Here is a 24,841-nt window from a genome sequence, read left to right as displayed (position 1 = left end):
TGTAGTGGGAACCCAGTGTAACACCCTTGATCATGTTTCATACATGACCACAGATAGTGAGAACAGTATGAGAACAGTTGCTAGTTCCTTTCTATTTCCCTACTATTCGTCAACTTGGAGTCACTTCTTTTTCTTTCGGAGGAGACTGAGCTCTACATTGATGTGGTTGACGTCCCTCTGCAGCGTGCCTCTGGGGCCCTCCACTGTGACTGTGCAACCCTTCAGAGAGATGTCCACATTCTTATTTTCACAGTTGACGTAGCAAAGAGTAATTTGTTTATTTTATGAGAGATTTGAGTGTGCAAACCTACACACACACACACATACACATGCTTGTCATCTATCGTATTACCAACTCTTCACTTTTGTAAGAAGCCTTTGTGAGTCTCCTAGCAACATTCCATGATTGCCAAAGAGAGATGTTGTTCCAGGCATCATTCTAAACTAAATCAGATCACCAGGAAGTATGGAGACCTATGGTAAACTATTAAATGTAGATACTGCATGACCTAAGCACCAACCCCAAGAGGACATTCAATTGCTTTGCAAGGTGGGGTTTGAGCCATTCTGAAGTGCTGACAGGAAAAGAGTGACATCAGACAGATGGAAACAGAGAAGTTTTCTGGCAACTTTTCCCTTCCAATAATTCACAACTTTTTAAAAATCAGTTTGTTATTAATAGTTTGCTACAAGATTATAAGATTACAATGTATATAGTTCCACACCACACCCACCACCTAAGTTCCTTGTCCCCATTCTCAAACCTCCCAAAGATAAACACCACAGTTCTCACAAGTCTTACAAATGGTTTGCTAGCTTCTCTTTTGTGTGGATATATATATATTTTTTTTTTTTGGCAAGTTCATGTAAATAAAATCTTTAGTTCCACATATGAGTGAAACCATCCAGTAGCTGTTTTTCATTTACTTATTTGGCTAAGCATAATCACCTCCAGTTCCATCCATTCCCCCCCCCCAAAAAAAAAGACACACTATTATCTTTTTGATGGCAGAGTAATATTTCACCCCATAACTTCTTTAGCTAGCCATCTGTTGGTGGGTATTTAGGCTACTTTCACACTTTGGCTAATGAATCTATGAACATAGGGGTGCATACATCCCTTCTAATTAGTGTTTTTTTTTTGTGAGTTTTCTTTTTTTTTTTTAGATTTATTTATTTTTCCCTTTTGTTGCTTTTGTTGTTTTTTATTGTTGTTGTAGTTAGATAGGACAGAGAGAAATGGAGAGACAGACACCTACAGACCTGCTTCACCGCCTGTGAATGAACGCCCCTGTAGGTGGGAGGCAGGGATTCGAACCGGAATCCTTATGCCCGTCCCTGCGCTTTGTGCCACATGCACTTAACCCACTGTGCTAGCGCCGGACTCCTTAATTAGTATTTGAGTGTCCACTGGATAAATGTCTAAGAGTGGTATTGCTGGATCATAAGGTACTTCCATTTATATTTGCTTAAGGATTTTCAGTAGTCTTCCAAAGGGGCTGTACCAGTTTGCATTCCACCACCATAAACCAGAGCTGAGCTGAGCAATGTACTTATTTTAACAAAAAAAAAAAAAAAAGAAAAAAAAGAAAAAGTCCTAAGAGGAGAGGGCAATGAAGCCTAAGCAGGCTGTTCTTCCTCCCACTCAATTGTAAGTGTTTATGGAGGGGCTAAATGGGTCCTCCAAAGTCCTGCTTTATAGTTATCATTCTATGCGAGCAGTTTTACATAGTGAAGTGGCGCTCTACTACAAGCTGAGAGGTGCAAACACGAGTGGAAATCTGTCATGAGCCGACCGACTCGGGCTAGTCGCAATGTATCAGAGAAGCGGCCGCTCAGAACCCACCTGCCCGAGCCCGCCCCAACTCCACAGTGGATGCCCCGCCCACCCTGTTTCTTCCGGAAAGGCGGGTGATGGAGGCGGAGCCATATCTGGTCCCGCCCACCCCGCAACTCGCCGCGCAGCCTCAGTCTACTGGTTTTACCGCCGGGAGAGAGGGTGGGGCCTGGACTTGGAGGTAGGAGGCCGAGCTGAGGGGCGGGGTGGGGAGGAAAGAGGCCTTTTGCAGCAGGACGTAAGTGACGGCGTAGGCGGCGCGACAGCAGCTGGAGGGCTGAGGAGGCGGGTTCGTGTTTTCCGGGCCGAACCGGGCTTGGGGGGGGGGGGTGTCGGGGAGAGGGCAGGAGGCGGGGGGCGCAGGGCCTGGACCCGGACGGTCGCTGGAGGCCGGCGGTGACTGCAATGGGGTGAAGGGAAGCGGGGCCGGGGCGGCCTTGGGCTGCTTAGGGCGGTGGGTGGGGTCGAGAGGCTTGGTGGGTCCAGGCCGGGGATCTGACCCGGGGGTGCTGTGTGTCCATCTGTCCATCCACCCCCCCACCACCACCCCTCACCTCGAACCCGCAGCGCCGCCCGTTCTGTGCCCGCCATGAGGCCGCAGCAGGCGCCGGTGTCCGGGAAGGTGTTCATCCAGCGAGACTACAGCAGCGGCACGCGCTGCCAGTTCCAGACCAAGTTCCCGGCGGAGCTGGAGAACCGGGTAGGCAGCTGGGGCCGCGCACCTGCTGGGGGGGCCGGGCGGGGGCGGGGCTCGGGGTCCACAGGCCGCCGCCCACCCTCCCGGGTGTCTGGAGGAAAGGCGGCCCAGCACCCCACCACCACCAGCACCCTGGCGGGGAAACCTTCGAGCTCAGTACCAGGAATCTGTACAGGAGGAAACTCCTCCACCTTCACCCCAAGGCCACGGATCCGCCGCGACCAGGAGCTGTAATCACCAAGGCTCTGGGATGCCCGTAGTAGCCTGCTCTTCTAAAACGGCATCCTCGTACTTGGCCAGGCAAAAAAAAAAAAAAAAAAAAAGACCATCCTAGTCCTTCTTGTGAGTGGAGTTTCTTGGAGGCCCCTTTGCTGATTGATCACCAATGCTCGGCAAAAAGAGAGAGAGAGAGAGAAGGGAGGAAGAAAGAGAGAAAACGAGAGAGGAAGAGAGAGAAAGAAAAGTTAGCAAGTGGGTAAACCAGTCGATTTAGACAGACATTCTTGGAACCTGGAAGGGGGGAAGCATAGAACAATATATGACTCTTGCTTTTGCCACTGCTTGCCATGCCTTTTTACTTATTTATTTATTTATTTATTTTTGCCTCTTCTCCCTTAAGGATGGGCTGATTACAGGGAAATAGCTCGAAGCAGGCTACGGGGGTGGGAGAGGAAGTCATTTTCAATTACTGTTTCTGGTAGCCCCCTGTCCCTGTATTGTGTTGGCTTCCATCAGTTGCCATGAGACTAGAGATCCTTTGACTACCTGGCATACAGAAATGGGAGAATGGCATGTGTCTGTTTGCCCTTCCTTGCAATGTAGCAAAAAGAGTCATTACATGTACAGTGAAGTAAGCTTGTCTGTGTATTATTGAACCCACGTGTATTTTACTCACCCAAATAGACTGCTGGTTTACTGCGCCTTGTTACTGTGTATTTTGTGTCCTGTACAGGTCACTGTTGGGTTAGACTGGAGCAGGTTTCATAGCCCTTTCCTCTTCCACAAGGAGGTTGAGGGACTCAGGCGATGAGACACGCTGTGGGTGTGGGGCTGAGCTATGCTGGCCAGGGACTAAGTGGGTGTAGATGAGTCTGCACCAGAGAAATGTTTAGCAGTCACTTCAAGTCACCCTGTAAGGAAAACATTGCTCTACCTGACTGCCAAGGCTGAAAAATCAACAGTGATTAATTATAGGGCCCTTTAGGTTAATTTAAAACCCGAGCTAGGAGAGTGGCCCAGGAATGTTTCTGTAAATGCAAATTAAAGATTAAACATGTCTTATAAAGTTGGTGTGTAGATGAGCTTGTTTCTGAAAAGTCCTTTAAAGGCTTCAGTGTTTTGTCACAATGTAAGGGGTTACAACTTAGCCTGATACTAAGTGGACATTTCCACAATAGTTTGAAGAGGTAGAATTTGAGCTAGTTGCCTGTTGGCTAGCACCACTAAACAGCACAGTTAACGTATTAAAATGTTAGTGTTTATCAAATGTTTTATCCTTACATTTTTATGGCAATCCAGTTATCATGGTCAAGCTACTTAATTTTAGCACACTGACATGGATGAAACAGAACTCTTGCTTAAAGGTTTTAAAGTCAAGCTTCCCGCTCATAGTTGAGCCAAATAAATATATGCAGAATCATACATTGATCTTCCACTGTGTGTGGTACAGGCTTTGTATTGTAGTCCTTTTACTTTGGCTTCATATAACCCAGAACTGCTTGTGATTCTGAGAATTGTATGAGTTGTCCTATACGAATGTTCAGTTGTGCCTTTTCTCTCTCTCTCTCTTTCTTTCTTTTTAAAGGTTGAGGTTAAAATGGGAAATTGAAAGGTTTCTTTGTTTCTCTAGTAACTTACCCTAGAAATTATACGTATTGCTCTGCCATTTAAGGCTGGTTTTCCTTTTGTGAGGACATCACACTTAGCAGCTAAGTCGAAGAAGAACCTAATTTATGGGTGTCTTCTGTTACTTAAAAGCATTGAACATACACATTTGTGCTATTTAATGTGAGAGTGAGAAGTCCTATTAACACACTTACTTTCTCCACCGCCTATCAAAGCAACTTTGATGCCTCAGAACTTTATTGCCCGGACAATTCTATAAAGGAGGCTTTATCTTCCTGTTAGTCAAAATACAAATGACTTAAGTATCCTGATTTGAGGCAAAAGAGAAATAATTGAACTATAACTGAGACATTTACTCCCCTACATACCAATCAAAATGTTATCTCTCCATCTGGTCAGTAGAAACTGTCTTTGACTTTTGGCTGTTGCTTTAAACTTCAGCCCTGTGCTTCTGTCACATAGTTCAACAGGAAGCAAAAATTCTGAGAAAGCCAGCCTGACTCCTGTTTCCATTCTGACTTTCAATGTTTATTGATCCAAATGTGTACTTGGCTCCAGTCAAATTTTGATACGACTCCGTTGTCAGTGTTCAGATAACACTGGGGGGAACAGATGGGAATGGACACGGACACTAACGGCTATTCTTCATAGTGTCGAAAGGCAGTGGGGTAAAAATGGCAGCATTAGTTCTGTGGAGCCTTTGCATTGTTAAACATGTCCTTGCTTTTACTACTATTTGCCATGCTTTTTTTTTTTTTTTTTTTTTTTGCCTCTCCCCCCTTAAGGATGATTTTATTACAGTATCATTGCATTATAATATTGTGTAGGTTTCAGTTGTGCAGTATTGAAAACCAACATTGGCATCCTTTGGCATTCTGATGTACATACACTTTGGGTTTGTATATAGAGGCAGAGTGAATGAAGCTCCTTTCAATGCCATGGGAGCCAGGCTAAAACCTGGGTCATGCCCATGGCAAAGCAAGGACACTATGCAAGTGCGCTATCAACTGGCCCTGGACTAGTTTAATATTTTATTTAATTACTTGAATGAGAGGGAAGGAGGGAGGTACATTCACCAGAGCACTGCTCAGCTATGGCTTATGGTAGTGCTGGAGATTGAGCCTTGGTCATGAAAGGGATTTGTATAACCTGTATGCTTATTTCCCCAGCCCCAAATGAGATGTTTCTGGGTTAGATCCCATGATTTTGTCTCATGGTATCCACAAGAAATATAAATAATTTAAAAAGCTTCATCAGGGGGCCCAGGCAGTGGTGCACCAAGTTAAGGTCACATAACCCGCTGCACTACTGCCTGACTCCCTGTACTTTTTTATTTTTTATCCCACTGGCTCATTGAGTCCTCATCACAGTTTTCCTCAGGAAGAGCAAAACAGAAATAACAGCTGTTTTTAAATAATTTCGATAGCTTACAATCCTATTCCTTATTTATTTATTTTTAGTGCCAGGGCCTCACACATGGACCCTTGTTCTACTCTTTAAAAAGTTATGTTCTTGGGAATACTTTCTCAAACTTCATCTTGAAATTCTTTAATTTTTTTTTTCTGAATCTGTTTCTATATAAGGAGTTCATAAGAGAATCTGTCTGTAGTTGTTAGTTTTAGGAGTGAGAGGGAAATTGTATGACAGAAGGCCGAGCATAGGGACAAATAAACTGATTTGTGGCTTTGAATGATGGTATCAGATAATGTTAGTGGGCAATTCATGCCCTACAGTGAAGTATTGAGATTTGTAACCTGTGTGCTCTACCTGGTGCACCACCACCTGGCCCTCAAAGTATTGAGATTTGAAGTCTACAGAGTGATATTAAAAGTAAAGTAAAGTGGTAAGGAAAGGAGAAAGTAAAAGTGCATGACTGGTGAAAAATCAGCAATGACAGTAGTGTTAGTGTAAATTCACCATAGTGTCACTGAATGGAAAGAGGCAACAGAGGAGCCAGGCAGTGGCACAACTGGTTGAGTGCACATATTACAGCGTACAAGGACCCGGTTCAAGTCCCTGATCCCCACCTGCAGGGGGGAAGGCTTCATAAGTGGAGAAGCAGGGTGCTTCTCTGTCTCTCTCCACATCTGTCTCCCTTCCCTTCTCAATTTCTCTCTGTCTCTGTTGAATAAATAATTAAAAAAAGGAAAGGAAAGAGGCAATAGAAATGACTTGGTGTGAAGAGTGTGTGATAGCTTGAGATTTTTGTCTTGATCAGATGTGAACTTTTAGTAACCAAGTAGTTACCAAGTCATTTTTTAAAAAGATGGGAGCTTGAATAGATAGAATACAGAACTTGTACATTTAGGTACTTTTGCTCAAAATAGCTTCCTTTTCCTTCTTTGCCTGGTAAATTCCGATCTTTGGGTAGTTGATTTAATATGACCTACTCTGTCCAGATAATGGAAACATCCATCCTTCTGTGCTCCCACTATGCACTATATATGCCTCTTTTATTAGCACCCTGCCAGTTTTACTGCATTTTTGTGTTTACATAGCTGCTGTACCTGCATGTGTAGCCTCCTTGAGAACTGAGACAGTGCCTTCCTCATCTTCTTCTAAGACTTACTGGAGTAGATGGCAGGTGCTCCATAAATGTGAGCAAATGGAAAGATGGATGGCATATAAAATTAAAACTCAGATTTCAGTGTCAAGGATAGAGACACAACCATGTTGAATTTTGAAGATATGTGCCATCTGTATAGGGGACACATTTTTAAATCCTAAGTAGTTTTAGTAATAGGTCCAGATTTAATCACCTTAAAAAGCATTTATAAATACTAGATAAAAACATTGGTAAGGGAGGGGTAGATAGCATAATGATTATGCAGAGACTCTCATGCCTGAGGCTCAATTCCCTGCACTACCTTGAGTCAGAGCTAAGCAACACTCTGGTTAAAATATATATATGTATACATATATATGCAAAATAAAGTGCATTAGTAATAGCAAGCATTATTTTCCAAATCTTTTTCTCTTGAGAGAAAGGGAAACCAACGTACCTTTTTTCTGCCACTTATATTCTATTTATTATGGTGTTTTGTTTTGTTTATGAGGTTCTGGGGTTAGAATTCAGGACCTCAAGGCTGTAAGGCTTTCTCTCTACCACTGAGCCATGTTTCCCAACCACAAAACTTATTTTTAAATTCCTTCTTTCCTACAGATTGATAGACAGCAGTTTGAAGAAACAGTTCGAACTCTAAATAACCTTTATGCAGAAGCAGAGAAGCTTGGTGGCCAGTCGTATCTTGAAGGCTGCTTGGCTTGTTTAACAGCATATACCATCTTCTTGTGTATGGAAACTCATTACGAGAAGGTAAGGCCACACTCACTTTCCTTAAAATGGTAAAAATTCATGATTGTGATTTTTTTACCTACTTTTAAAAAATATCTGCCATTAGGGCAGGGAGATAGCATAATCGTTAGGCAAAAAGATTTCATGCCTGGGTTAAATACCAGCATCTCCATAAACCAAAGCTGAGCTGTCTGTCCTCTGCTTAAAATAGTAATAATAATAATTCTGCTACTGTTTTCACATAAGAAAGCCTACCCTGATCACTCCTGCTAAGTAAGAGATCTTCCCAATTCCCCATTTATTGCTACCTAATCAAGTTTAAGACCTTTCTCAAGCTGACTTATAGCTTCATTTCCCAGCTCTGTCTCCAACCTACCCCCAGCTCTATTTCAGCCAAGCACAATTATTCACTGGTCACTAAATAAACCATCTAAACCAAATATTTTCTCTAAGCTTCTGCCTAGAACCCCATTCTTCCCACATTCAGATCTCACCCATCCCTTATGTCCCATTTACATCTAATTTTTCCCCACTCTTCTAATCAGAATTCTTTCTCTCCTCTCAATTCTGACATTTGATTTGTGTCTCTTTGCTGGTACCTTTTACCCACTGCTTTGGAATATAGCAGTTTGCACTCTTGTTTTATTTGCCCTTCACTGTATTTTTCTTAAGGTCAAGAATCATACTTGTAACTATTGTATGTTCATCTCTATGCCTGACACCATGCCTTCAGCATAGTAGACATTCACTAAGTGTTTGCTGAATGAATGACTCAGTTAATCCTAGTAGACCAAAACATAGGACTGTGTTTTGAAAATGAAAATACTGTAGCTATACTGTACTAGAAATATCCTTGTAAGTGTCTTATACTCTGTGATGAAAAGTAGACATAGTTGCAGCAAAAATGAAAATATTTGAGCTGTTGAATGAAAAGGCTGATCTATTCTCCATTAGCATGCTAACATAAATTATCTTAGTGTATCATTGACAACTAAATTAGCAGTTATGAAGCTCCATAAAAGATTAAGCAAGAGATGATAGTAACTTGGACAAAGAGCAAAGCAGTAGAGATGAGAGGAAGTAACAAATAAAAGGTATATATTTACAATAGAACCAAAACTCAGAATTAGATGTACTTCTATGGAGAAAAAAAAAGATCATCTACCATGATCACTTGAAGAAGTATATAAGATTGCCAACTCAAGATAGAAATATATCCTGCAGGACATTTCATTTATGCTGAGCAGAGTATTTGGTGCTTTGTCACTTCACTGTAGCATTTAAATTTGTTGAAAAATACTTTTAATTAACTTTTTTTTAATCATGTGAATTTGATGAACTAGATAACAAATACCTCCTCTTTCACTTGTAAAATGAAGTTAGTAACTGGGTGCCAGCCAAATCATGTACTAATTATGGGATCTTTTGCGAGTTATTCTGAGCTCTCTCAGCTGTAAAATGGGTTTTAGAGTGGGTGTTGGGGAGCCAGTGTGCTATGCTGGGGGAGGACTTAGGCTGGTGGTAGGGTGATGTGCAAACCCTCACTGTATCTGACAGCAACTGTGTTGTAAATCATTCCCTAATAAGAGAATAAAGAATGAGTCTTATTATAGAATTAATAAATTGCCTCACATATGGAAGATACTTAATAGTGTTTCAAGACAGATTTTAAAATTAAGTAAGCACATAGAAGTTTTAATTAGACATTTATGAACTTACATACACATTTTTATTTTAATTCTCCTTACAAGATTAAGAATGCCATATCTTAATTTAAGCCCTTTTGGTTATTAATCTTGGAAGGTAGTTAGTTTTCTTTTTTTTTTAATTTCTTTGTTAGGGAATGAATGTTTTACATTCAACAGTAAATACAATAGTTTGTACATGCATAACATTGCTCAGTTTTCCATATAACAATACAACCCCCACTAGGTTCTCTGTTATCCTTTTTGGACCTGTATTCTCCCCCAGAGTCTTTTTTTTTTTTTAATTTCTTTATTGAGAAATTAATGTTTTACATTCAACAGTAAATACAATAGTTTGTACATGCATAACATTTCCCAGTTTTTCATATAACAATACAATCCCCACTAGGTCTTCTGTCATCCTTTTTGGATCTGTTTTCTCCTCACCCACCCACCCCAGAGTCTTTTACTTTGGTGCAGTACACCAATTCCAGTTCAAGTTCTACTTGTGTTTGCTCTTCTGATCTTGTTTTTCAACTTCTGGAAGGCAGTTAGTTTTCATGTGTCAGAAACTCAGTGGAAGCTGACTGATCTCAGTGTGCATTTCACCCAAGGTTCATAGACAGGTACTGTTCTCTAGGTCTAATCAAGATCTCTTTCTTTTTGAGAAAGAAAATATTATAAAGGTATGGAAACCCCCCAAAAAAAAGTTAAAAAGCTAAAAATTAAGACATGACCACATTTTAAAAATAGGTTATCTTATTTTAGAAACTGGGCATTGCTAACTAGATCACACAAAGTGAATAATTGGAGTGGCCATAATTCAGATGTGACATACCTGTGTTTTTGTTTTGTTTTAATTTTTATTTATAAAATGAAACACTGACAAAACCATAGGATAAGAGGAGTACAACTCCACACAATTCCCACCACCAGAACTCCATATCCCTACCCCCATATCTTTCCTATTCTTTATCCCTCTGGGAGTATGGACTCAGGGTCATTATGGGGTGCAGAATGTCTGGCTTCTGTAATTGCTTCCCCGATGAACATGGGCATTGGCAGGTCGATCCATACTCTCAGCCTGTCTCTCTTTTTCCCTAGTGGGGTGGGACTCCAAAACACATTGGTGGGGTCATCTGCCCAGGGAACTCTAGTTGGCATCAAATACCTGTGTTCTTTAAAGAAAACTTTTAAGTGTATATATATTTTCTATCAAGCCTTTTTTTTTTTTTTATGATTAATAGTGGCTTACAGCATTGTAAGGTGACAGTATAGTTCTACACCAAAATTAAATATGTATTTACATCTGTATTTTTGATACACTGATTAAAATTTAGAATAATTGCCTTTTCCATTCCCATCTGTCCCATAGAAATTTATTTTTTAGAAGAGTAAGATTGAATCATTTCATCTATATTGTTTTAAACGCTAAGACTTCACATCTATTAACAGTAAACCACACATTATAATGCTTACATTTTGTCATGAGGGTTAATTTTTTTTTTAATTATAGAATAGGCTTTTTAAAACTCTCCAGAACAATTGCGCATTTTTCCCCTATAATGTGCTATTTATTTGGTTTAAAATGAAGATAAAGATCTCAGTGTTACTTCTCTGTTGTTTCCCCATTATAATCAGGGAACAAATGGGCTTATAGAAGGTTTTCGTTACAGGTCCAAGAAGGATGACAGAGGACCTAGTGGGGGTTGTATTGTTATATGGGAAACTGGGGAATGTTATGCATGTACAAACTATTGTATTTACTGTAGAATGTAAAACATTAACTCCCCAATAAAGAAATAAAAAAAAGAAGGTTTTCCTATCAGCCTTGCTCATCAACTAGAAAACTTTTCGTCTGCCTATGTACTGTAATACATAAAGGGAACACAGGAGGAACTTACATTTCTTTATTGGGGGATTAATGGTTTATAGTCAACAGTAAAATACATTAGTTGGTACATATGCAACATTTGTCATTTTTCCACGTAATTAACCCCCCACACACACCTAGGTCCTCCTCTGCCAGCATATTCCAGGACCTGAACACACCCCCATCCCCACCCCAGAGTCCTTTTCTTTGGTGCAGAGAAACCAGAACTTACTTTTTTTTTTAAAAAAAAAAGCACTTAAGATCTTGATGTTATCATTTATCCTCATTTGCACTGTTTTCCATGAAGGCCTGGAAGACTTTCTCAAGTCTAATATTTTCAAGGAGAATAATTGTTTTTCTTGAGGTTTCATTGTGTTTAGTTTTATAAATATATATAATCTTAGGTTTTATTTATGGTTTAAGGATAACAAAGATAATTTTATTCAGTGTTATAGTTTGTTTTTAACACTAATTTATTAAGAATAACAAAGTTGGAGCAGAAATGTCAACACAAGTTTTCTTAGGAGTTAAGATGGTGCTTCTCTTATCTGGGATGCAGTATGAGTTTACTTTTATTAATTCTTTCCTGTAACTAAAGAGACTTTCAAAATAATTTGTTTAGGGCAGTGCTGCCTTCATGAAAGAGTATAAGAGGATTTAGAACCTGTACAAAAAGAAAACTTAGTTTTTTTTCTTGACTTGATACCCAACTGCACGTGCATGTTATTAAAGTTTAAATAAAAACGTTGTGCAAGAAAGCTATCCTTGAATCAAATAAAGCATTTTTTTTTCTCTCTAGTAACATGTACTCAAAGAGTGAGAAAGGTAATCTGTTCTGAAGGAATTCTTTCTTTGAAACCAGTCATGCAAACATTTTTCTGGGTTTTCCCCTTCACCCTCTACCCTCCATTAATGGACTGGGGTGAAAGAACATTGACTCTTCAATTTCCAATTCTGCCAGGTGAGGTGAAAAGGAAACTGGAGAGAACATTGAGAATCCTAAGTCACCTTTATGAGCTAGTGCCTTCAATTTATTAGCATGAATGGCAAACTTACTGTCTAAGGAGATATATATATATTTTAATATTTATTTTCCCTTTTGTTGCCCTTGTTTTTTTATTGTTGTTGTAGTTATTGTTGTTGTTATTGATGTTGTCGTTGTTAGATAGGGCAGACAGAAATGGAGAGAGATAGGGAAGTAGAGAATAGTATATGAATTATTTCAGGTAATTATGTGGGGGGGAAAATCTTTTCCTTAGAAATAGTAGTCTTAATTTACTATTTTATTTTTAGGTTACTACTCAATTTACTAAATACTACAAAAGTATTCTTAATTTGCTACATATTCTTAATAAAAGTGTTCTTAATGTACTATAAAAGACTTTATTAAAGATTGTACTTTTAATATCATGCTCTTTTTCAAAAAACATAAAACCTGAGATTGGATTATTCCCAAAGATGCAACCCAAATGAACTATTTAATTTCCGTTTAGTGAGAAAACTCATTATATAAACCACATAGAGTTTTAAATTTTAATCAATTTATACCAAAGCAGTTAATTGTGACACTTAATTTGGTAGTTTGGCCTGGTACATAGTACACCCACACATAAATCGTTTTCTCATTCCCTGCTTTGTTTTCATGCCATTCTTTTTACCCTTTGTGTTGGAATCACATTTATCTGTGACTTTATCATATGCTGGTAGTGTGAACTTAAGAAAATATATAGTAATTAAAGAACTGGATCAAAGCCTCTTTGAACATTAGCCAGAAAACAGTTATGATAATTTTGAGTCTGAAATAAAACATGTACCTCTTTGATTTTGGATATAGCTATTAAGATTTATTTTCCTCTAGCATATCTTTCTCAGAATCACCCTTATTAAAGCTGGATTTGGTGATTTCCAGAAGTCCCTTTGTACCTTATCTGGGTTTTGTCTGCATTTACTTGACTTTTATAGCCTTATTACAAATTGAGGTAACCATCCAGGACACAGAGCAAACTGTAGAATAGCACTACATGCAGCCATGCAAATATTAAGCATTTATGGTCATCAGAAATTCCACAGCACCTAAACCCACATATGTTGCAAAAGAAATAAAATTTTCAGTTTTAAATTAACAAGTCTACCTTGTGTTATAGGCTAATATACCATTACTTAAAACTAATAAAGACATACAAAGGAAAGAAAGGGTTAAAGCGGAAGAGCAAGAACTGTCGTTGATATTAGAAGATGTCACATTAACAACATTTGATGAGTAGGGAAAGAGGAAAACTTAGTTAACCATTGATTAATTGATTTCTCTATATCCGGTATTGAAGTGAGTAGGCATTAAGGAGGTAATTGGTTCTCATCATGCCTCTTTATGCATTTGTATTTATACCGCATTGAAGATATCTGTGACTTGAATAGTTCATCCTGCTGTGCTGTGTATTATATGCCAATGGTATGAGCCAAGTAATCAGCATTATAAACCTTCCATATGAATATCCATATGACTCGATAATTCGATTGCCTGAATGGTTGAAATCCAACTGATACTTGAAGGCAAAGCTAATGAAATTTTTTTGAAGCTATGTTGTTTTTTTTCCTCAGGTTCTAAAGAAAGTCTCCAAATATATTCAAGAGCAGAACGAGAAGATATATGCTCCCCAAGGCCTCCTCCTGACAGATCCCATAGAGAGAGGACTTCGAGTTGTATCTTTTTAGCACAAATCATATGACATTGACTAGAGAAAACACAACTAACTCCCTTGTCTTGTGTTTGCCCTATGAATCTTCTCTGATTTTTTTTTTCTTAAAGCATGTCTCTCCTTTGCATTTGTGTAGGTCTCTGGATTATTTAGTGTTTTGGTAACCATCCTTCTTGGTGATTCTGAAGGCATCTTGTAGTGATCATAAGGGTGGTACAAGTAATGCAGTTCAGCCCTTTGAACTGCATAAACTCAGAATGTGTGGTGAGATTTGTCATCCAAATGAATTGCAATACCATGGGTTCATCTAACTACTTGAAATCAATTACAGCTGCCAGTTTCATTACCTTTTACATACTGTGCATACTTTTAGAGGCAGTAAGCTTTGGAAATCACTATGAGTTTAGTAAATAAAATACTAAAAGCTAATTTAGCTTGAAAACACAAGTAAAAGATAAAACATGTTTTTTTTATTTTATTATCTTTATTTATTTATAATCTTTACTTATTTATTTATTGGATAGAGACAGCCAAAAATTGAGAGGAAGGGGGTGAGAGGGAGAGCCCTGCAGCCCTGTTTCACCAATCAGAAAGCTTTCCCTCTCCAGGTGGAGACTAGAGCTCAAGCCTGGGTCCTTGCACATTGTAGCACATGCATTCAACCAGATGCACCAACACCTGGCCATGTTTTGGGGGGAGGGGTTGTTTGTTTTTGTTTTTTTGTTTGTTTAAACTTGGGTCAAATAATCTCGGGCTTTCCAGTGAATAATAATTTCAACAGTTTAATACTATGTAGCAATGATTCTTAAAGTTTTAGAAATTACAAAGAACAAAAATTAGAAGAAAAAGAAATTATAAAAAAAATTTGATGGTCTGGGAGGTGGTGCGATGGATAAAGCATTAGACTCTCAAGCATGAGGTCTTGAGTTCAATCCCTGGCAGCACATGTACCAGAGAGATGTCTGGAACTTTCTCTCTTTTCTTTCTCATCAATCATAAATAAAATGTTAAAGAATAAAATATAAAAAAGGGAAAAATTGTATGAACCTGCAAACTTATTACATCCATGGATTCCCCCCCGCCCCCCGCCAGGGAAATAGCCCAGTGTTAGGAAGCCCCAGAGGCCCCAGATTTAATCTCTCTAGATCAGAATGGTGCTCTGGTCTTGATAGCTTTTATTTTCTATATAATAAAAAGAAAACTAAGGGAAGTGGGGGAACCTAAGTTTTACAATAAAGCATCCCTTTTCAGATTTTTTTTTTTCTGTAAAATACTCATTGTATGGGCTGGCTGGTGGCACACCCAGTTAAGTGCACATGTTGCCTAACCCAAGGATCTGGGTTCAACCCCCTGGTTCCCACTTGCAAAGGGGACATCTTCATTAGTAATGAAGCAAGCCCTGCAGGTGTGTGTGTCTCTCTCTGTTTCCCCCTCACCTCTCAATTTTTCGGTCCTATCAAATGAAAAAAATAATCATCATTGTTTAGCTTTAGTACAACAGTTATATTTCTTAAAATTATCAGCAAAATGAAAAAAAATTCCAAGTAAAAGAATATATAGATGAAATTTATTTTAATGACAGACCTACAGAGAGAGAGAGAAAGACCAGAGCACTGCTCAGCCCTGGCTTACGGTGTTGCTAAGGATTGAACCTGGGATTTCAGAGCCTCTGGCATAAAAAGTCATTTACCATAAATGTATATCATATGCTATATCCTCAGCCCATAGAAGAATTTATTTATTTATTTATTCCCTTTTGTTGTCTTTGTTGTTGTATTGTTGTAGTTATTATTGATGTTGTTGTTGTTGGATAGGACAGAGAAATGGAGAGGGGAGGGGAAGACAAAGAGGAGGAGCGAAAGACAGACACCTGCAGACCTGCTTCACCGCCTGTGAAGCGATTCCCCTGCAGGTGGGGAGCCAGGGGCTCAAACCGGAGTCCTCATGCTGGTCCTTGCTCTTTGCGCCATGTGCGCTTAACCCGCTGTGCTACTGCCGGACTCCCAGAAGAATTTTTTTAACAATGGAAATAAGCACCTGGTTGAGCAACATGTTGCAGTGTGAGAGAACCCTGGCCCCCACCTGCAGGGGAAAAACTTTGTGAGTGGTGAAACAGGGCTGCAGGTGTGTCTCTTATCTCCTCCTTCCCTCTCAATTTCTGGCTGTTTCTATGCAATAAATAAAGATAATAAAATTTTTTTTTAATCTTCAAAAAAAATAAATAAGCAGAGAAAGAGATTGCTCACTAGGTCAGTCATATGTATTGCCTTGTGTAAGGTCCTGGCTTGAGCCCCAGAACAACATGGGAGGTGGAGCCAGGGGAAGCTCTGATGCTCTGCTGTCTCTTCCCCTCACTCTGTCTCTGAGTGGAGAAAAAAAACAACAAAAAGCAACCTGGAAACTACCAAATTGCTTATGCATGAGGCCCTGACTCCACAAAGAAAAGAAAAAGGAAAAAAAAATCAAATTGAAAGAAAAATTTGTATGGATCATACACATCATCCCTTACCATAGAGTTCTGCCTTTCAAATGTTGTATTCTGTAGTGTGTTTTCTTAATAGCCATGCTGTCAGATTGAAATTACCATTTATGAAGACAGAAGCATGAGCAGTGGAAGATAAACCATTGAATTTAAGGTAGCTATAAAACTAGGTAGTTAATATACAGTTTTTTTTCAGACTTGTTGAATATGTGAGTTGATAAAACATTGTTAAACTGGTGTTTTTATTGACTTAGCATTTAAACTACTCACCATATTAGTTTAGTATTCTTTATGTCTATTTAGCCCAGTTACATCGTTTTCTTTTTGTTTTCAGACTGGTTTGGGTTTTTGTTGTTTTGGGTCTTTGATGTTTTTAGAATGGGAGTTGTTTTAATAGCCCAGAAATATCCTAGGCATTGAGTAGTTGAGTCCCACAAGAACCCTGTGGTATAAATCCTCCATTGTACATATGAGCAAACCAAAGTATAAGTAAACTAAAGGATGTTCTCAAAACCACACTGCTGGGCTGGCAAAGTAGCTCACATGTATAGGGCACTGCTTTGTCTTGGTTGGGCACAACCCAAGTTTGAGCCTGGTCCCATCTACATTGAAGGAAGCTTCAGTGCTGTTTTCTTTCACACACTCTCTGGCTTCTCTGTCTCTACAAAAAATAAGAATGATAATAATAATTTAAAAAAAGAGACCACACACACACACACACAGCTAATGTTATAGGAATATGTACCTAAGTCAAATTGACCATAACACCATTTTTTCACCATACTTCCTCTAAGTCATGCAGCAATACAAAGAGAAAGGAAAGAGTTCTTTTGGTTATTTTGAGTGTTCATTTTTTTTTTTTAACTTGTGATTAATAGTGGGATACAAGATGATAAGATTACAGTGTATAGTTCTACTCTGAGTGTTCATAAACCTCTCTCTTTTTTATTATCTTTATTTATTAGATAAAGACAGCCAGAAATCCAGAAGGAAGGGAGAGACAGAGACACCTGCAACACTGCTTCACTTGCAAATCTTTCCTCCTGTGGGTGGGGACCAGGGGCTCAACCAGATGTACCACTGCCTGGCCTCTTTTCTCTCCCTTGCATCCATCCATCCATTCATCCATCCTCCCTCTCTCCCTCCCTCCCTCCCTCCCTTCCTTCCTTCCTTCCTTCTTACCAGAGCACTACTCAGCTCTGGCTGATGGTAGTGCAGAGGGGATTCTAGAGTCTCAGTTATGAGACTGTCTTTGCATAACCACTATGCTATCTACCCCCCCATAGACCTCTCTTTTTAATAAAATACATTTTGGCTGTTCCCCTATCATTTACTGAATCCTAAACATCAACCAGCATTCTAGTGATGTCTTCTTTTAATATTGTTAAATGTGTCACCTGAATTATTGAAAGCTAGAGACCCAAATAATGTCATCCTTTGTCATATATTCTGTTTCATTAATAGGATTTTGTTTATAGACACAAATAATACTTGTCCATATACTTTTCCATGCACAATTTCCAAATTGATATTTCTCTTTAACAAGCATTAAGGAACCTTATATGTGGCTTTTGCTGCATGTCATTTGAATACGTTTGTTTTGTCCATTGCAACTGCATTGACTTAGCACAACTCATTTGCCATGACTCCTTCAGCAGCTAATGTTGCTAAATATGTTTTACTGAAGGGGATGGGATTTTAAGCAGTCACTGTCTATTTTGAGACTATCAGTATTGAAGTAAGTGAAATTTTGCAATGGGAGAGATTTACACTACTATAAGAACTACTGGATCTGACTAAATTTGTAGTAGGGCGCCAAAGTGAAAACCCTGGGTAGAGGGTGAGGGTGGATGTTCAGCTTCATGGGGTGGGGGGGTGAAGGGGGTGGGACATAGTCTTTTGGTGGTGGGAATGGTGTTTATGTACACTCCTATTAATCTGTAGTCATTTTAAAAAATAAGAACTACTGGATAGCTTCATAATTGCAGATATTTTTGTTCAACATAATATGGTTTCAAAAACGTGTTCTACAGACTCAAGACCTACTAGTATGGATTGAGATCTCAGACGAGGTGGAGAGAACCATAAGAATAATTCAATCAATTCTACTGGGGTTTTTTTTGTTGTTGTTGTTGTTTTGTTTGTTTTCTAGTCTATAGGATAGCTTCAGATTGTAGCATTAGAGGAAAATTAATTATTTAACAAATGACCTTTTTTCCTTCTAAAAAAAAATCTCTAAACAAAGTTGTGTTTTTTTATGGTTCCTTGGCATGTATCCCCAGGAGAGGAATTGCGGGGTCATAGGGTAGGTCCACTTCTAGCCTTGTGAGGGTTCTCCAGACTGCCCTCCACAGGGGCTGGACCAATTGACATTTCCTCCAGCAGTGTGGGAGGGCTCCTTTGCCCCCACAACCTCTTGCTTTCCTTTCTGATGTGTGACATTCTCAAAGGGGTGAAGTGGTATCTCATTGTTGTCTTTATTTGCATTTCTCTTGACTATCAATGACTTGGAAGATTATATATATATAATATATTGTGTTGGCCTTTTGGATCTCTTCTTTGGTGATTATTCTGTTCATATCATCTTCCCATTTTTTGGATGGGGTCACTTTTGTTGTTGCTGAGTTTGGTGAGCTCTATATATTTTGGTTATTAGTCTGATGTATGGCATGTAAAGATTTCCTCCCATCTATAGGGGGTCTCTTTGTTTGAATGGTGGTTTCTTTTGCTGTGCAGAAGCCTTTTAATTTGATTTGATGTAGTCCAATTGGTTTATTTTTGTTTTTGTCTTCCTTGCAATCAGATTTGTATGGTTGAAGATGCCTGTAAAATTTAGATGGAAAAGAGTGCTGCCAATATTTTCCTCAAAGTATTTGATAGTTTCTGGTGTAATATCCAAGTCTTTGATCCATTTGGAATTTACTTTTGTATCTGGTGAAATGAAAGTTTTTTTTTTTAATGGCTTTATAGTTAGATAGACTGATGGTGGGGGTTTTGCTTTGGTTTTGTTTTTTTAATATTTTATTTATTTTCTAATGAGAGAAACAGGAGGAGGGGATGATCAAAGCATCACTCTGGCACATGTGCTGCTGGGATTAAAGTTGGAGACTTCATGCTTGAGAGTCCCTATGCTGTGTTCACTGTGTACCACACCCTGGATTGCAGCTGATAGTGTTTATCTCTTTGAGTTAAAGTATCTTATTTTTTTTTTAATGGAATATATCATCACAGCAAATTGATGATAATAAAAACAGCCAAGCATTTGTTGGCACTGTGTGCTGACACTGTTTTAAATAAATGCTTCATTTAATCATTGTAATAACCGTATAAATGTAGATACTCTTAGTCTCACTTTTCAGAAGCGGAAATTCAGGCACAAAGAGAGAGCCTCAGTTACTTGTCCAGGGATGAAAAAAAAGTAAGCAGTAACTGATGAAGCCTTGCTCCAGATTCACCAATGAACTCTGTGCTTTACTATGTCTCATGAAATGATTGATTAGAGAAGGAAATATATGGGGCTGAGACTTCTAGACCGTTGAGCTATGTGTTCATTGAAACAAGTAGTACAGGTTCAAGTATTTCATTGAACTGAACCCCAAATTAAGAAAATGTAGCCCTTATATTATGGGTTCATATCAATTGGTGAAATAGAAATGTTTTAGAGGTGATTTTTACCACTCTCTTCTAATCCCTCTCCCTTCCCTTCTGTTACAGATGCTGCCTCCAGCTGGGGCCCTCATCTATCCACTGGCCAATTGCAGGGTGTCCCCTACCTCCTCTCCAGAGCATCATTCCTTTGTATCTGCTGCCAGAGCCATGGTGCCATTTACTCCAAGGACTAACTTTCTAAAATTCCACACCCAGGGTGACGTGGTCACTCAGCATCCACTTTGTGTCTCCAAATTGTGTAGGACTCTCTAATATTTTGATTAGTTTCTGAGAAAACACAATGAAGCATTTCACTTTTTCTATTCAAGATCACTGATAAAATATGCAGCTGGTCAGCCCAACACAAAACTTTATTTCCTATCTGCTATTAGTACCAAGGACTCCTCATTCCTTGGGCCAGCTTCCATCCTCTAAACTTCCGCAAGTCAGATCTTAAACCAGTATTCAGTCATACGCTTCAAAACTAACAAAATATTCCTCTCCAAGATTTGTGTGACAAGTAGCTGTGTCTGGTTGTGTTAGTGCATCTCCCAGATTTCAGATGAGATCAGGTGTGTTCAGGATGGTACGGCCGTAGATTTCTCCCAGATTTCAAACATTACTGTTAATAATTTTGCCATGACTTAAATTTTACAGATCTGTTTCTGTTAAGTTTCTCCAACTGAAATTCATTGGAAAAAAAAAAATAAGTGTATCATGTTATTTTGTTTTATTATAGCAGTTTTCCTAATTAAAAGTATTTAATGCAATTCCAGTTATTTTTCTTCTGAGAATTTTGCTGTTGCATTACCTTGAATGTTGGGAAGATGTGCTATGCTTTGCTTGTTCATTACAAAAATAAGTAAGCACAATAAAGTGGATGGTAAACCATCAAACTCCTAAATGTCCCTCCTGTGTCCCTGAATGTGTAATAAGCAAGTATAATAAATATTTTAATTATAGTTTTGTTATAAATATAACTTATGAGAAAAAAATTTGATAGGAATAATACTATATACTGCTCATTTTTAACTGTCCTCCCAGGCAAACCTTTTGATTTTTAGACTTTCTTCCTATACAGTATTCAATGCACAGAAATCTTACCAAGTATAAGTAATTTCCAACTAAAACTGTCAAGTCTGAGTCAATATTTATAGTTCTTTTGCCTATGTGTTCTTAGTTTAGGGCTTCTTATGCCCTGCGTTCATCATTGGGGTTTGAGAGCACTGTATTTGGGAGAAAAGTTAAGAGAAATGTATTAGGAAAGAATGAAGCAGTTAAAGGTTTTACTTTCAGAGATACTGTAGGTGCTAATATTGGATTCAGTCTTACAAGTATAATTTCCACTAGCAGTCTATTATTCATAAGTCCCATATGTTTGTGTAATATTTTAATTGTATAAACTTCGTTGTTACTTTATGGCCTGTATTAGTCTGTCTGTCTGCCTTTTAAACCCGTTGAAATAACTTTGCTGAAATATTAACACAGTAAATTTTTTCTTAAACACGTTGTCTCTGTGTCATATATGGTGAGATTTGGTGAAGTGGTAAATAGTAGGGCATTAAATTTGGCAGACAATGTTAGAATTCAATGGCGAAGTGTAGATTTAAAAAAAAAAATCTATATAGTTTGTGTTATTTTTCAGTGTTTTGCCTGTCTTACGAGCAAATATGTTAATAGGCAAAAACCAAGAAATAGTTCCTAATGTCCAGTGACAGAAATAAAAGTTGGAATGTTATTTTCAAAAAGAAATTATCACAGTTAACTACTATTGTGGATTATCTGGAGACTTAAAAAAAATTATCGGTAGTCGGGCTGTAGTGCAGTGGGTTAAGCGCACATGGCGCAAAGCACAAGGACTGTCTCAAGGATCCCGGTTCGAGCCCCCGGCTCCCCACCTGCAGGGGAGTCACTTCACAGGCGGTGAAGCAGATCTGCAGGTGTCTATCTTTCTCTCCCCCTCTCTGTCTTCCCCTCCTCTCTCCATTTCTCTCTGTTCTAACAATGACTACATCAATAACAATTACAACAACAATAAAAAAAACAAGGGCAACAAAAGGTAAAATCAATAAATATAAAAAAAAAATTTTTTTTTTAATTATCACTGCTAATTTGTAGTAAAGGGATAGTCCTGAAGAGGCCCACAAAAGGGCTCATGAGGACATTCCTAATGGGGTTACCAATGATGGTAAAAAAAAGAGGAACCCAAAATAGATATCTATGTGGGAATCCAATTAGGATTAGGATCCCAGGTGATGAGGTCCTGACATGAATTATGAATGTCAAAATGTAGACACTGCACTACCTAGATTCTTGGGTAGTTAGAGAGTACAAGTATCCATGTAGTTTGCTCTAAAATGTGTAAACAGTTGCATGATCAGAATAAAAGTTGTAACCCTCTGTATCCTATATTCTTGTCCCTCTGCCTCAAAATGGCAGATGTGAAGTTTGTTGTTTTTTTAATAAAATGTTTAATTGCCCATTTTGAAGAAATAGTTCCAAAAAACAGGCACAACCAAAGATTGTTAATAAAAATTTCTTCTGTCACATATAACTTCTTAACAAAAAGAAAAGGAAAGAAGAAAAGGTGGAGGAAGAGGAACCTAGGTCCCAGTCCATTGGCTGCCGGAAGTCATTGTCATGGCCAGTTCATTTCATTGCCAGGAAATGATCATAATTTGCATTCAAGTATTTTTTACAATTATTCCTTTTCTGCCAAACAACATAACCAGGAACTCAGATTTTATAAGTATACACAGAAATAGGTGTATCTTCTTCCTAGCTAATGAACTATATCTGTGTGCATCTCATATAAGACAAGTGTTTTTGCTTGATCAGATTCCTTATTGCTTAGCTACTCTATGGATAATGCCCTTGAAAAAAAAAAGTTTATAGATATGACTAACTTTAAAATGAGAGGTGATTCAGTTAAACCATTGAGAAAGAAAAGGCCTATATTTTAGATATTTTAATTACAGAAAAAGATTTTCACTTACTATCTAACAATGCAGAGTGACTACCTCAGTATAGGAAAACATCTCAGTAGCCAGAATTCCCAACTGCAGCCACCTCGACAACACTAACTTTATTAACCCTGCCAGCGAGAACTATTTTAAAAGTAGTAATATCCCTGAGAGAGACTCTTAGAAAAATTTGAGAGAACAAACAACTTTCCTGTATACTATTCCCAAATCATATGTACATTCCGAAACTACTATTAATTTTCTATGAGTCAATTTAATGTGTGGTGTCACAACAATTTGCAGTTGAATATTTACGTGAGTTAAAGGCAAAAAGTTAAAATACCTGAGACCAAAGGAAGGATTTAGGGTGGGGGAGACAGCATAATGGTTATGCCAACAGACTTTCATGCCTGAGGCTCCAAAGCCCAGGTTCAACCTCTTATACTACCTGAGCAATGCTCCGGTTAAAAAAAAAAGAAAGAAAGATTTGGAAATCAAGTAATGGACAAGTTTACTAAAAACCTAGAAACTTAGTTGACAAAGCCCTAACAAGGGCTTTTAAGGAAAATGAGATGCTTATTCTACAAAAAAAAAAAAAAAAAGGAGAAAAGTGCCATACCACTGTAACACATTAAGTTGTAGTATTACTGTGTGTGTCATTGGTTCAAGGACAGATAGACTTTCATGCCCAAGGCTCCAAAATCCCAGGTTCAATTTCCTGCACCACCATAAGCCAGAGCTGAGCAGAACAACAGAAAAGAAACGAAGACACAGACTCAATGTATGGGAAATTGTTTGCCTGCCTCCCTTTTCTGTTGCTCCAGATGCCTTATGATTCTATATTTTCCTTTACATTCTAGAAAGCTCATCTGTGAGGAGTACATTAAAGTTACCTTGTCTTGAGAGTTTCTTTTTTTTAATTTTTATTTATAAAAAGGAAATTTTCCTCAGTCACTCCAAAGCTAACCTTATCAAAGTAAGGACTACAAAAGCTGGATAAGGGCAAGGAGTGTTGCAGGTGTCTCTCTGTCTCATTCCCTCTCTATCACCCCCTTTCCTTTCAATTTCTGACAGTCTCTATCAAATAAATAAATAAAGATAATTGTAAAAAAAAAATAGAGAGTAGAGATACACTACATGGAAGATCTACAAATGAACTCAGAATGGGGAGAAACTCATACCATATAGATAAGTGCCCAGATAATCACTATTGTGAAGTGATTCTTGATGAAGAAATGGGAAGTACTGTGGTATCAGCTTCCTTCCAGCCTTCCTGGCTGCTTGCTCAGTGGGACCATGTAAAACGGCCATAGGTAGCAAAAATGGAGGCTGCATGTGGCTTAACTACATAAACAGTCCCTCATTATGGCTAATGTGACTGTTGTCACTGATGAATGCCTACCAGAATATTCCAGTATAGCACTACTCCCCAGAGGGATTCTAATTATAAAACAGGACATTTTAATCACCAAATCAAGACTGGATTTTTTTACTTAAAGAATTTATGGAGCATTTTTTTAATCAGAGTGACAAGAGTAACCATAGGCCTTCCTCAGTTTACATCCAAACACAAAGGAAGAATTTTGCCAACATATAAACAAGACACAAAAAATTAGAATAAAAATTAATTTGCTTTATGATTACAATCCATGAATTATCCCAGTTGACATTCATAATATATGTTGTGACCCCAACAGGAGTTTGGGACTATTAGCATACAAATGATGTCACCCTGAGGAGGTGCTTCAGAGAAGGGAACATATAAAAGCACGGGACTTTGAGCAGGTGGCCTCTTTGGCTGCTGCTGCTTCTCCTGGTCA

The 24,841-nt window shown here is 38.5% G+C and overlaps 1 protein-coding gene across 6 annotated transcripts; it reads left to right on the top strand.

Annotated features, from left to right (window-relative positions):
- The first annotated feature begins 1,954 nt into the window (after positions 1-1,954).
- GOLGA7 (golgin A7) lies at positions 1,955-21,564 on the top strand. Of its 6 annotated transcripts, none has more exons than XM_060182048.1 (6): positions 1,955-2,018; positions 2,405-2,537; positions 7,543-7,695; positions 13,831-13,932; positions 16,502-16,564; positions 20,125-21,564. In XM_060182048.1, the coding sequence occupies exons 2-5, from the start codon at positions 2,427-2,429 to the stop codon at positions 16,547-16,549; spliced, it is 414 nt and encodes a 137-aa protein (XP_060038031.1). In that variant the 5' UTR covers positions 1,955-2,018; positions 2,405-2,426; the 3' UTR covers positions 16,550-16,564; positions 20,125-21,564. The 6 variants fall into 6 exon arrangements, 5 of the variants coding, with proteins under 5 accessions (XP_060038031.1, XP_060038019.1, XP_060038015.1 ...); XM_060182036.1 differs by having other exon boundaries at positions 1,990-2,126; XM_060182032.1 differs by lacking the exon at positions 1,955-2,018 and having other exon boundaries at positions 2,136-2,537.
- The last annotated feature ends 3,277 nt before the right edge of the window (positions 21,565-24,841 follow it).

The sequence above is a fragment of the Erinaceus europaeus genome, chromosome 2 (genome assembly GCF_950295315.1).
Source record: "Erinaceus europaeus chromosome 2, mEriEur2.1, whole genome shotgun sequence".
NCBI lineage: Eukaryota > Metazoa > Chordata > Mammalia > Eulipotyphla > Erinaceidae > Erinaceus > Erinaceus europaeus.
Note: the sequence above shows the minus strand (reverse complement) of the source record. Positions and strands in the feature narration are given on the sequence as shown.

Bases quoted from the DNA above. Each gene is read 5' to 3' on its own strand.
- GOLGA7 (XM_060182048.1), top strand. From the start codon at position 2,427: ATGAGGCCGCAGCAGGCGCCGGTGTCCGGGAAGGTGTTCATCCAGCGA. The intron at 2,538-7,542 runs GTAGGCAGCTGG...TCTTTCCTACAG, and splicing joins CGGCGGAGCTGGAGAACCGG to ATTGATAGACAGCAGTTTGA. The intron at 13,933-16,501 runs GTATCTTTTTAG...CCATGCTGTCAG, and splicing joins TAGAGAGAGGACTTCGAGTT to ATTGAAATTACCATTTATGA.